Below are 13,757 nucleotides of genomic sequence, written 5' to 3'. Positions count from 1 at the left end.
CTAAACTGAAAAAAACAGAAAGAGTTTAAACCACATGAACAATAAGATATTAAACCCTAAATAAAATAATAAATAAATTAAGAATCCGCAATAAAAGAAAGGAATTAATGGGGAAAATCAAACCTCAACGTCAAACAGCTACATATGAGTCATATGACTCTTTGTGGAATGTGGAGTCCTCCAGTTGGGCTAACACGAAAACCTTTGCACGCGCCGACAAGACGGTCCCCGCATGTGAATTTTTTCTTTCACTGTGCCATTTCTACTCACACAGTACTCAATATACACAGAAAAAGAACCCTAGTGGGAGAATATAGAAGAAATCATTGGCTAATGTGCGCAGATCCATTTTCTTTTTCTTCTCTTTTTTATCTGTCTCTCTCTGTCTTTTATTAAGCTGCAATGGGCGCATTTTAGCCTAACCTCCAAACTCTAAAATACCATTATCATTCTTTGCATTTGCTTAACCTTCTCCTTTATGATTTCCACATATATTCGATATTACCAATAATTAAGACAAATGCCAGTGACAATGATTTTCTACCACTGACTCCATCTTTAAGCCTCCAAGTTCTTTTCTCTCATTTCCGTCACGTTGGGTTCCTCCTGATACTATTTTGTTTTGCTGTGGAAAAAACAGAGTTTGGTGTGGTGCAAATAATTCAGATCTGAAGGGAAGCGGAGGTTGTTTGGAGCAATGGAGACACCCAAATATCTCTTTGGGTTTCTTGGTCCTTCCCTCTTTGACTTAGCATAAAAACCCACATCACCTACTTTCCTGCTTTCTCTTTCTTCTTGGGTTTTTATTTTAAGTATTTTCTGTGTTTGAGGTTTCTGGGAAGCTGTGGTGGTTGTCTCTCCTGCATTGTTATCGGCGTTTTATTACTTTAGAGACCATCAAAAGAACAAAGAGCTTTCTGGGTTTTCTTGAACTTCTAGTTGGAGAGAGAGAGAGAGATCAGTGGTAAAATGCTGACGATTGGGATTGGGAGCCCTACCACCAGTGTCCGTACCAACACTAGTTGCAATGCGTTGCTCAGGGAGCTTCAGGTCTGTCATCTTTCTCTTCTTTTTTCTTTTCTTCTTGCTTTCTCTCTCTTCTCTGTCTCGTTTCTGTGTTCTCCTTTTCTTTTCCCTTCTTTCTTCGTTTTATAAAATTAAAAAAAAAAAAAAAAATTACTTGGGTTTTGGTTTTTGGTTGTTTTAAAAGGCTGGCGTCTTGTTCTTCTTTTACTTCTTGTTGGAATAATGGGGTTTTCAGCGACTTTGTGCTAGCTTTGCTCTGTCTAAAAGGAAAGCATCGATTGTTTCTTTTTTGAAATGTCTAATAATGGGTCTAGTGGAGCTATGAATTATGGTCTCCCTGCTTCTTTTAAAACTAGTAGGGGAAACAGGGCTTGTCTTTGTACTTCTAAATTAACTATTCTATAAGCTACAGTTTTGGAACCCCGTTTCTTTTGGTGGGTAACTATTAAGAATTGATCATAATGTTTTCGGTATCATAATGTGTAACACAGGGACGAGTAAAAGTTAAAAGGAACTTAGAAATTTGAAGAAAGTGAAATAAAATAACAAATTAAGCTGTACAGAAACTAAGAACGTTCCGACCAGCGTGTGATAGTAAGTACAAACTTAATGTTTAAAGTGAAAGGAAATCACGAATAAGGGAAAGAAAATTCTAGTTGCCTCAAAGAAAACAACTATTTCTTAAAAAGGGCAAGAAATAACTTAAAATAGTGATTTGGAGGGGATAACCGTAGATTTTGGGCCTGGAAACGGCATTCACAGAGCATAGCTAGGTGACACAATGTGCGTGCTGAAAAGAGCTTTTCGGATTGGGGTCATATGCACGATTTTGATTCTCGTAGTGAAAGTTATTCCTGATTTACTGCCATGTACATAGTATTGTCTAATTAAGCATTGCGTCAATTAAGGGTTAAAACCAAAGTTGATAAACTTTAAAAAAATTTCAGAACCAGAGTGTTTCGTTCAAACGGAAGGTTGAAGAGAAGCTCGAAGTTATAATTTTCTTATACACTTTTTCTTTCATTTCTCATTTCAATTCATAGATTGTGCATTTGTTGGTTGATGAAGTTGAGAAAAGCTTGTTAAGCTTGCATTAAAAGCTTTGGTGCCCTAAATTTTGAAGCTTTAAAGTCAAGACTATGTGTTTTGGGAAGTATTTGATGTTTTAAGGTTTGTTTGATGTTGTGAAATATTTGGAGTTGTGTTGTGATGTAAATTTTGAAATTTTGTAGTTGTTGTGTTGATCAAATGGAAGTATTGTGGTTGTTGTAATGTTTGAGATATGATTTGGAGAAAGTTAGAGAAGTATGGGAAATTGGGGTTTTTAGAAAAGGCCTTTGAGATGCATGTTTGGTTGTATAGGGTTAGGTGGAGTAAGTTTTTGAGTAAGTTTTTCACGTTGAGGTGTAGTTTTTGCACATTGCCGTTTGCGTTCAAACGGCACAAGTGGCGTTCGACTGAGGTAGTAGTTGAGAGCCTTGGATAAAGGCTGCGTTCGAACCGCATTTGAACAATCTAGTTTCAAAGAGCCCCTTTTGCAACTACATTCACATTCCATTCGAACGGGACTGTCCAGATTTGAATAGTTAGGGTTTTTCAAGGGAAAAAAAGGTTGTTTAAGGTAGGGTTTCCAAATGAAAGTAAGTCCTAACGAGTAAACGTAATTTGATGCAGACGGACATGTGATATGGTTGAACAAGTAGGCAAAGGTTTTAGCAAAAGTTGTAAGTAAAGCTTTCTACCAACAACGTAACTTGTTTTGTCATGAACTGCTACCATCATGTACATGCATTACTTGTGATTATGAGCCCCACTTTTTAAGTATTTTACATATGCCATTATATGATTACGCTGTGCTTTACATGATTTACAAGAAAATGAATTTAAAGAAAAGTTTTCAGAGAAAGTATAAGCATTAGAATGAAATGGAAAACCTAGTTTTAAAGAATAAAGTTTTAAGAGAAATGAAATTGAAAGACTAGTCTTATAAAGAATAAAGTTTCAATTGAAATGAGAATTTTAATGACCTAGTGTTGAGCGAGGAAGTACGCTTAATGACCCAGTATTAGGTGGAGGAATACGATTGACGACCTTGTGTTAAGTGGGGGAGTATGCTTAAGGAGCCGATGTCAAGTGGGAGAGTACGCCTGATGACCCAGTGTTAAGTGGAGGAGTAGGCTTAATGACCCAGTGTTAGGTGGGGAAGTAATAATATGTTTCAGATTATGAATATGTATTGTACCATCTACCATGAGCATGTTATGGTTTAAATGTCTCTCTCTCATTTTTACGTTAAGAAAAGTGTTTTACATTGACGTTTCCGCAAAAGTGCATTGTTGCGATGGTTTTCAAAAACCCTGCATTTGTTGTGAAAGAAAGGTTTGGTTTGGCCATCTTGTATTTTAAATGACTTGATAAACAAAACAAAAAAAAAAAAAAATAGAGAAGTTTTAAAGTAAATGGGGGCTCACGTCACACACAATATTGGTTGGAGGAATTTGCTTATTGGGCCATGAACTCACCTTTTTCACCTGTAGAATCATCTAAATTTACAAATATGGCTGCAATGGGCATGGAGAAGCCCAACAGTCATCTAGACTACTGCCCCTAGGGTTTGGGGAAGGTTTAGCTTTTAAGGCATATTGGATTTGGTGAAAGATCAGCCAGGTCTGGGGTTTAGTCATTAGCGATGCCATTCTTTAGTTGTGCAGAGTAACAATTTCTTAATGATCGGTATGATGTACTTAATGATTGTACATAGAACAAGTGTTTAAGTTATAAATGAATGAAGTTATGTTTATATTAGAGCTTTGGTGTTCTTTTTACAGTTTATAAAATGAGTTGTGGTTTCAAAAAAATATACATGGCAAATTATGCTGCGTATTTATGGTAGTAGTAGTAGCGCCATGTGGATTATGCGAAATTACTGCATTTACGTTTCGTGGGGCGTTACATAATGTGTTTAGGTTGGTTTTTCTTATTCAAATGAGTTACTCCATCTTTTTAAATGTTTCTTCAACAAAGCTCATTGTTGAATCATGCCATTTGCTGGTGTCTCTGTTTTTGTACACATTTTGTGGTTTCTTTTGTGAGATATGGGTTGGGATTGGTTTGAATTAACTGGTCTTTTCTTAAGTAATCTCTTTAACAACTGGATTGTTTTATTATCTACATTTTGATAGGTTTTGTTGCCTTCCTATCGCTTAGAGGAATGGTTGATAAATGAAATTTATATTGTGGTTTACGAAATACTTCTGTAACAAATTTGCTCTTTCTTCGTATCAATTTTTAACTTTTTTTAAAGAATAATTTTCTTTCCCACTTTTACTTTTTGTTAACTTGATTTTTCCTTTTAGTTAGGTGTTTCCTCATGTGTACTTTTTATGTGCCTGTGAGCGCCATACGCTTTTAATGATATCTTGATTACTTATAAAAATAAAAAGTTTTTGTCAACTTGATGAATTTTATTTAGGTATGGGGTTGGTGTGCATTGAGGTTTTAGGTTGAATTAAATTGGTGTTCCAATTCACCTTAATTTACTATAAATTTCTTGGTCCTCTTTCTCAGTTTTGCTTCTGTTCAAGTGTTGAGTTAATTTTGATTGAGTTTGTTCACAAGGGAGTTTGATTGTTTAGGTCTTGGATTACATTTGATTGGTGCCTTTCAATTTAGTTAGTCTATAGAGAATTTTTACATCCCATCTACATGTAAGCTATTCAATCTCTCCTTTTTGAAAGAGATGTAACATTGTTCACATATCAAAGTTCCTTAATTAGTTTTGCCACTGTTTTGAGAGCAGCAAATATGGAATGACATTGGCGAGAGTGAAGCAGACAAAGACCACATGCTATTGGAGTTGGAGAGAGAATGCTTGGAAGTCTACAGGAGAAAGGTTGAGGAGGCTGCCAATGTCAAAGCGCGCCTCCACCAGTCAGTTGCAGCCAAAGAAGCTGAGCTTGCGACACTCATGGCTGCTCTTGGGGAACTAAATCTTCATTCACCGGTATGATAATCATGTTTCATCCATGCATTCTGCTTATTGTGCTTTTTTCTTTTTTCAATTTTAGCCTTAGCCTTTTTCTGCCTTTTAAAGTATGAATAAATCAGAGTAGTTAAGTTCTGAATATTTTCCTCCCCTTTTTAACCTGTACCATTTACTGTGATTACTGATAGGTGAAGTCCTGATCCCCTGGTTTAGGCTCTCTCTGGTGGGGATCAAGACTGTTTTTCCGTGTGGATGTAATGCTCTTGTTTACGAGAGATTGTTTGAGGCCTAGAAAACATGGCTCCTAAATTATAATGGTGATAAGGATATGTAACTACACCTTATTTGATTAAATACCTATGACTTTTCTCATATGTTTGTTGATGGTCAACCTTGAGAAGTAGTTCAATCGGCTGGGACCACCCCTCATAAAGCGGAGGTCACTAGGTCGAATTTCTCCTTCTTCCTCCCCTTGGGCCAATTACTTACATAAAAAAAAAAAATGTTTGTTGATGGTCTCATTCCTAAATTTCTATGAACAGTGAAAGTATCAAGTTTGAAACAATAGGACTAAACACCTTCTATATAAGATTTATGAAATTTTTAGTAATGGCATTGAGAATTTTAGCAAATTGGCTGAGACTAATTCAAAATCTTTTAGCATATATATGTTGGTGTTGTCGGGATAGTAGTAACTGGGGTTGACTATGAATTGATTTTGGGATTAAAGCTAGGGCTGTGCTATGAGTTTGAAAATGGTGCAATGTGTCTAGCTTATATCTTCTTAAAACTAGTTGCTAAATTTCACAAGGCCCTTTGTATGTTGATAATTTATTTATTTTTTGTGGCTAATTTCTGTAAATTCTCTCTCTCTCTCTCTCTCTCTCTCTCTTTCTCTCTCTCTCTCTCTCTCTCTCTATATATATATATATATATCCAATTTGTTAAATTGCACATGGATCACTAGCTCATACATCCAGAAAGAATATGCATCATTCTTGTTAAAATGTTCAATACCAATGTCATAACCCCCCTCCCCCTTTTTTTTCAATCATACAATTATATTCCTCTTCTTTACTTGGACCTAGTTTGTATCTTAAGGTTTGAGGCTTTCCTTCTGATACTCTTCCTGGGATTTTATTCGAGATTTAGAAATGTTTTCAAATAAAATACCAATTTTCAAATAGTAGACATGTTTAAGAAGTATCCAACGTTTATTAGGGAGTATCTAAGTAGTCTTATCCAATACGGCTAGGAACAGATTTGACCTGTAAATGAATTTTCGCTAGAAGATCACGGTACAATTCATTCAAATCAAAGAATACCAATTATGTAGGCTCTCTTTATTCGGAATTGGTGAATAATTAGATCACCTGGTGTTATATTGCTGACTGGTGCTCTTTATTTCTTCCACAGAAGGGAGAAAAGAAAAAGGAAATGAAACAAAACCAAAGCACAAACAAGAAATAAAAGAACAAAAGAAAGAGAATTTCTAAAAAGAAAATTGCATTTGCTGATGGGATGATTTCATGCTTTATATGTACAGTTACCAATTCAAGCAGTATATTGTGTAACTTTCCTAGAATCTATCTACATGATGTATGATGAAAGTACATAGAGACACCATCCTGGTCCTTCAATACTTCTCTCCTCCTGGTTCCATTTTCTTGTGTGTTTATATATATATATATATATATATATATATATATATATATATTCATCTGACTTACTTAGAGACAACACTACCCTTAATTGTCTTTTAAAATTGTTGACATAATTTTGGTGGACAATTTCTTCATTAGCAAAATAGCAATGCGAAATATTATAAATTCCACTGTTCTTTCTTTTAAAGAGAAAGGTATTGCTAATAGATTATCCAACTTGTGCTTACACCTTTTGCTATGACCACACCACGACTACAAAAATTTGGCAACAAAGATATGAACTGATACAGTATTTCCTTTTCTTTTTCTTTGTCAAAACAGACAAATGTCGTATTTTAGTTAATCAATTGGTTGCCATATCTTCATCAGATCATTTCCTAGTTTTTAAGAATTGTCATACACCTTTTCTGAATCTCATGGTGAATATACAGATTCAGACAGAGAAGAGGTCAGCATCCTTGAAAGAAAAACTTGCATCTGTTACACCAGTGGTAGAAGACCTAAAAATGAAGAAAGAGGAGCGAATGAAGCAATTTGCAGATATAAAGGCACAAATTGAAAAGATCAGTGGGGAGATTTCTGGATACAGCCTTGTCAACAATGCGGTGATGAGTTCATTAACGTTGGATGAACAGGACTTCTCATTAAGAAAGATCACTGAATATCAGACACATCTTCGCACTCTCCAAAAGGAGAAGGTATCCAGATAATGTGATGAAATGGATCTTGAAATCCCTTGTGGGTACTTGCATCATGATATGGATTGCCGTCAGTCAGACTAATTCTTGGGGTATTAAAAGTATCTTAAAGATCCATGGGGTAAGTTATCTATCCAAATTGGTCCTTGTTGTCAACCATTTTTGATGGAATATGGTTGATGCACACGAGGATCAAAGTCATAGCTAATCCTTGATTGACACGTGGCATAACTAATGGCTCAGCGCATTGTAAAAATTATAGTTTTATCCTCAAATTTAAAAAAAAAAAAAAGAAAAAAAAAAAAAAAGAAGAAAAAAAAGAGAGGAGTGGTAGCCTCCCTCATTGGAAGACAGCTGACTGCCCTGCACAGAGGGGTCAGCCACCAGCTCCCCTTCTCTGAGGAGAGGCCGCCCCTCACCTGGTGACGACCCTATTTATTTATTTATTTTTTTAATTTGGGGATAAAACTGTAATTTTAGAAGAATTCTTAGTTATGCCACGTATCAATCGACAATTGGTGATGTGGATCCATGTGTGGATCAACGGTTTTTGTAAAACAATTTGACAGCAGAGTCTTTTGGACAGATAGCTTACCCTCTATCTTTAAGATACTATGGATAGGATCAGTTTGATACAACTCCAAATCTCAGGGACTAAATAAGTAATTTTTCCAATAATTTATAAAATAGTGTGCAAAATTTAGGGGAAACTTCACAAAACGCCCTTGAATTTCCAATCGTTTTGACACTACTTCTCTAAAGTTTAAAAACTCTCAATTAAGGATATCGGGCTTTCAATTTCATTCAATTACCTCCTTGCGTTATGATTTTTCATTAAATCTTGTCAAAATTCTCAAAGTACCGATTTTTTATACAAAACAATAAAAAATATTGGAAAGATGTTGCAAAAATATTGCAAAAATATTTTTTTTATAAAAAAATAAATGCCTGAATCTTTACAATTTTTTATAATAAAAAAAGGAATCTTTTGAGAATTTTGACAATATTTAACGGAAAATCCTAACATAAGGGGATAATTGAAAAAAATTAAAAGTTTGATACCTTAATTGAAAGTTTTTGAACTTCGGGAGAGTAATTTCAAAATAAGTAGAAGTTCAGGGCGGTTTTCTAAAGTTTTCTCAAAAATTTATATGGTTCTTGATTTTTGAGAAGTTCAAGATTGTGGTATTACCTCTTATATTACTGGTTAGTAGATTCTCTGCATTTTTAGTGTTTGGGGCTGATGCGAATATACTTTTCCATCTTAATCATATTTGATAGTATCATATTTATGAGCATACCCATTTCTTTCTGCAGTCTGACCGCCTTCATAAGGTTTTGGAATATGTGAATGAGGTACATTCTCTCTGCGGCATGCTTGGCTTGGATTTTGGGCAGACTGTGAGTGAAGTGCATCCAAGCTTGCATGGGACAAGCATGGAACAGTCCACAAATATCAGCAATAGCACCTTGGAAGGTCTAGAACAGGCCATTGTCAAGTTGAAAGTAGAAAGAAAAGCTCGAATCTTGAAGGTAATGCAGATAACCTGTCATTGTTAATGTTGCCTTTGCATTTAAATTGAAAAGCTTGCTTGGAAATGCAGCTAAAAGATATTGTAGCGTCACTGTTTGAACTTTGGAATTTGATGGACTCCCCGAAGGAAGAGAAAAATAACTTTTCAAGGATTACTTCCATTCTTAGATCATCAGACACAGAAATTACAGAACTTGGTGTTCTTTCAACAGAGACTATTGAACAGGTCCAAAAGCACTCTGAATTTTCTTTTTCTTTATTAACTTGTTGATTCTTGAAAATAAATTCTCAAGTTTTTCTTCGGTCTCTTACAGGCATCAGCAGAAGTGCAGAGGCTTACTAAATTGAAAGCAAGCAGAATGAAGGAACTTGTTATGAAGAAGAGGTTAGAACTGGAGGAGATATGTAGAATGACTCATATTGAACCTGATTCAAGTACTGCTGCTGAGAAATCCAGTGCACTGATAGATTCTGGTAAGAAATTTTATTTCCCGCCATAATTTTGGATGTATGTGTATGTGTGTGCAAGTTTTTTTGTTTGCTTGGACATACAATGGTACCATACGAACCTTGCTCTGTTTGTTCAGGTCTTGTGGATCCTTCTGAACTTCTGGCGAATATTGAAGAACAAATTGTTAAATCAAAAGAGGAAGCTGTGGGCCGAAAAGAAATAATGGATAGGATAGACCGATGGCTTTCTGCCTGTGAAGAGGAAAATTGGCTTGAGGACTACAATCTGGTAAGCTGGAACTTTGTCCTTTGAGTGTCTCCTTGTGCTTGATTTGGAAAAGAATTAAGATTAGGGATTTGGATGATTTCTTTTCTTTCCTTAATTGTTGTCTTCTTCATATTGCACGTCTTGCTTTTGTTTTTGGACCTAGCTTATAAGTTAATACCTTCACTCAAATGGACTGACGTGATTTACAAGCAATAGCTGATGGAGTGTCATGGAAGCAGGACTCTTTACCTTGAGCATTTTGTTGAATTACAGGATGAGAACCGGTACAATGCAGGGAGGGGTGCTCACATTAATCTTAAACGAGCAGAACGTGCTCGAGTGACTGTAAGCAAAATTCCAGGTATTGCATTCTTGAGTGATGCTACCCTTTTTCTGTTGCTGCACGATATTTTGGAGCTAACCACTTAAATTTTCCAGCAATTGTTGACAATCTGATACACAAAACACTAGTCTGGGAAGATGAAAAAAAGATGTTATTTCTTTATGATGGGGTGAGTTCCAAAACGTAATATGAGCTTTCTTGGATTTGCTTTCTAAGTCACGTTTGTTTCTCTCTAAACTTGTATGTTAACTTTTTTTGCAGGTACGGTTGGTATCAATACTGGAGGAGTACAAACTAACCAGACAACAGAAAGAAGAGGAGAAGAGGAGACACAGGGTAACTCGACTTTCATTGTTATATATGCATCATTCTGAAATTCTGTTGTGTTCATTGGTCATGTAAGTTACGAAACAAGACGATTAATCTCTTCTTGCAATTTTGAGATGCCTTGTTCTATTTGCTTTCAATTGGAAGATGCCAATTAACAGAGATAAAATGACTAGATTCTTGTCTAATGCTTAGAAATAGTGTGATATATTTATTGTATGCTTCCAGATGGTCCTGTATTGAGTTTTTCTGAGCTTCTTGTAGATGATGGTAGACATTTTGATTTTTGCATTTTAGGACCAGAAGAAGCTGCATGATCTACTCCTCACTGAGAAGGAATCCATTTATGGGTCTAAACCTAGTCCGAGAAAAAGTAACAGCTTTAGGAAGCCGAATGGGTATCGCGCAAATGGAAATGGATCCATGACTCCAACACCTCGTCGTAACTCCGTTGGAAGTGGAACTCCAGAGCTCCTCACCCCTAGATCCTACTCTGGGCGCCAAAATGGATATTTCAAGGAAATGAGAAGGTTGTCTACCGCACCACTGAACTTTGTGGCCATATCGAAAGAAGACACAATGTCTTACGCATCTGTCTATGGCTCTGAGTCCGGCTCTCCTCGGTTAAATTGAAACAATGGAAATTGGTATGTATTGCCTACTGTTGACCACTGTTTGTGTTGTTTTGTTGCTGTGCTTTCCATCCTTTGCAGCGGAACCTGGGAGAAAATAACACTAGTTAAACTGAAAAAAATGCTACTTCTCAAGTAATAACATTTGTGGTCGCCAAAATATAATAGCTGGCTATATTGAGAACCTTAAATTTTTTTTTTCTCCGCTTTGATGATCGGACTTAATTTAGACAATGTAGTTGTGCAGGAACAGGCTACCGTCTACATGTTTGATGACCGTACACTCAGTTAAAGCCAATGTAAACCTTGTGAATATGAAAGGGATTGTACACTAGCTTGTGCTATTGATTTGTTAGTAGTAGTTGGTAATAGGAACTGAAAATTGAGGATGTGAATTTGGATGTCATCTGCTTTGAAGAACATCGGCCTTTGGAAAGAATGGTGAAACTGGTAGATAGTTGTATGGAATTACTTGTTAACTTCTTCAAGTCTTGTCCTCCAAAATAGGGAAAACTAATATATTGGAGTTGATATAGTAGCGCTGACAGTGTATTTTGTGGATTATGCTTTTGTGTTTTGTGCACCCATGTATGTATATACGTATGTCAGTGTGATGCCCCCCATTTATTTAGGAACCTTCATTTCTTTGGTTATGCGAATTTTAGGATGTTGTGATTATGTAGCCTAGGAAAAATTGATGTCTGCCATCTGCTATCGTTTATTCTGTTTATCTTCACAAAATTTGACCTGCAGCTAGTTGTCTCAATTGGGAACTTTATTATGAAGTGAAATGAATTTTTGGCGTGTATTTTGTGTTTTGCCCTATGTTTCTTGCAGAAGCCATTGACAGATTTATCCCCTCTTTCCTCTGCCTTCACTTTTGGGTGAGAGCATTAAGTTAAAGAGTTCAAAGGCAGATTTAAAAACTACATTAGATCATACTTGGTCTTTTTAACGATTCAGATTTAATTTCTCACACTTTTTTCGTGGAAAACTTTGAATTAAATTTGGACTGTTGAAAAAACTATAAGAAATCTCCTTCAGTGTTTTTCTACAGCACCTAAGAGTCGATGTAATTTAACCACTTTTGTTTCATTTTTTAACAACGGGAAGTAATAATATAAAATCGAGTAAAAACCATACACCCTTTTTATCCAAGCAATAGACCGCAAACTTCAAATCGACTCACTTGTCAAGCAGATATCACTTTGATACATTTATGAGTTAAAAAGAAGTGAAACTTTTTAACGATCAAAATTATCGGTGCATTGGGTGATTACATGTAACATGCGGAAACTTCATCTCCAAAAAGGAATCCAACTTGCTTTAACTAAATTAAAGGAATAAAGAATTTTCTACTTGATGTAGATTCGGTGCAATTTATCTTAATATTAGGCTTTAGTGTTTTGGTACGATTTACCAAAATGTTTATAGTACATAGTGAATGTATGATTTCAAAAAGTACAAAGAATGATCAAGTGATTGAATCAGTTCTTCATGGATAAGAGCTAGTGAATTAAAGTGACATTTATAAGTAACTTTAATTCGACTACGAAATATTCATTGGATTGGTTTTCAGTGTTACATATAAGTATAGTCATTAAGGGGTTAACTGAATAATAAAAATAGGGGAAACTTCTTTTAACCTAAACTTTCATCATTTTTGCAATTACTCTCTAAACTTCAAAAACTCTCAATTTAGTGCATCGAACTTCTAATTTTATCCAATGTCATTCCTCCATTAGGCTTTTCCGTTAAATCCTATCAAAACTCCCAAAATACCCCTTTTATTATAAAAATAAAATAAAAATTTTCAAAGATTCAAGTGTGAGTATTTAGGCAAATTTTGTTAAAATTTGACCAACCCCTGAATCTTTGCAAAAGTTTTTTTAGGGGGAAAAATATGGGCATTTTAGTAATTTTGACACCCATATGTTAGGATTTAATGAAAAAATGTAACGGATGGGTGACATTGCAAAAAATTGGTAGTTCGATACACTAAATTGAGAGTTTTTGAACTTTAAAGGGTAATTACAAAAGTGAAAAGTTCAAAAGGGTTAAGTGAAGTTTCCCCTAAAAAATATATAGTAGAGTGATGTGGTCTTTTCTAAGCAAAAATATATCAATAATAAAATACCACTCGTAATAGGAAGAATCCTTGTACGATAGGGCTATATTGAGGGTGTTGAACCTCAAGGACTGTGCGGACGTTCACTACAGGAAAATCGGTCTTTAGCGATGACCTTGAGTCGTCGCGAAAGGCCCACATGTCGTTGCTGATGGTCATCAGCGACGACTATGGTCGTCACTCATAGTCATTGCAAGTAATCCGTCGTTAAAGACTAAACAGTGACGACAAATGTTGTCGCTAATAACTATCAAAGTTTGTCGCTGAAAATGCCTCTTAAAGTTAATGTTGCCGCTGATGATGCACACATCAGCGACGACAATACATCAGTGACGACATTGTCGTCGCTGATGACGCACACATCAGCGGCGACATTGCCATCACTGATGACTCGCACATCAGCGACAACAAATGTCGTCGCTAATGACGCACATATCAGCGACGACATTTGTCGTTGCTAATGAAGCACACATCAGCGACAACATTTGTTGTCGCTGATGACACACACATTAGCAACGACATTTTTGTCGTCGCTAATGACCCACACATTAGATGCACACATCAGTGTTGCTGATGATCGTCGTCGTTAACATAAAATGCTTTTCTTTTTGGCCGATTAATGTTTTAAATTGTTTGGTATGAATTATCTAAACATAACAATATGTTAGAGCTTACTTAAGAACTCTTTTTTCTAATTAAATA

General features: G+C 35.7%; 1 protein-coding gene across 3 annotated transcripts; it reads left to right on the top strand.

The window, feature by feature from the left end:
- The first annotated feature begins 343 nt into the window (after positions 1 to 343).
- On the top strand, positions 344 to 11,580 carry LOC132177675 (65-kDa microtubule-associated protein 6-like). Of its 3 annotated transcripts, none has more exons than XM_059590103.1 (12): positions 344 to 1,050; positions 4,826 to 5,029; positions 7,107 to 7,373; positions 8,691 to 8,906; positions 8,978 to 9,133; positions 9,222 to 9,381; positions 9,495 to 9,646; positions 9,899 to 9,986; positions 10,064 to 10,137; positions 10,230 to 10,304; positions 10,593 to 10,942; positions 11,181 to 11,580. In XM_059590103.1, the coding sequence occupies exons 1-11, from the start codon at positions 970 to 972 to the stop codon at positions 10,926 to 10,928; spliced, it is 1,809 nt and encodes a 602-aa protein (XP_059446086.1). In that variant the 5' UTR covers positions 344 to 969; the 3' UTR covers positions 10,929 to 10,942; positions 11,181 to 11,580. The 3 variants fall into 3 exon arrangements, with proteins under 3 accessions (XP_059446086.1, XP_059446085.1, XP_059446084.1); XM_059590102.1 differs by having other exon boundaries at positions 11,167 to 11,580; XM_059590101.1 differs by having other exon boundaries at positions 345 to 1,050; positions 11,175 to 11,580.
- Positions 11,581 to 13,757: the final 2,177 nt, after the last annotated feature.

This window comes from Corylus avellana, chromosome ca4, assembly GCF_901000735.1.
Source record: "Corylus avellana chromosome ca4, CavTom2PMs-1.0".
Taxonomy (NCBI): Eukaryota; Viridiplantae; Streptophyta; class Magnoliopsida; order Fagales; family Betulaceae; genus Corylus; species Corylus avellana.
The sequence above is the reverse complement of the archived record's forward strand: the minus strand, read 5'-3'. Positions and strand labels throughout refer to the sequence as shown.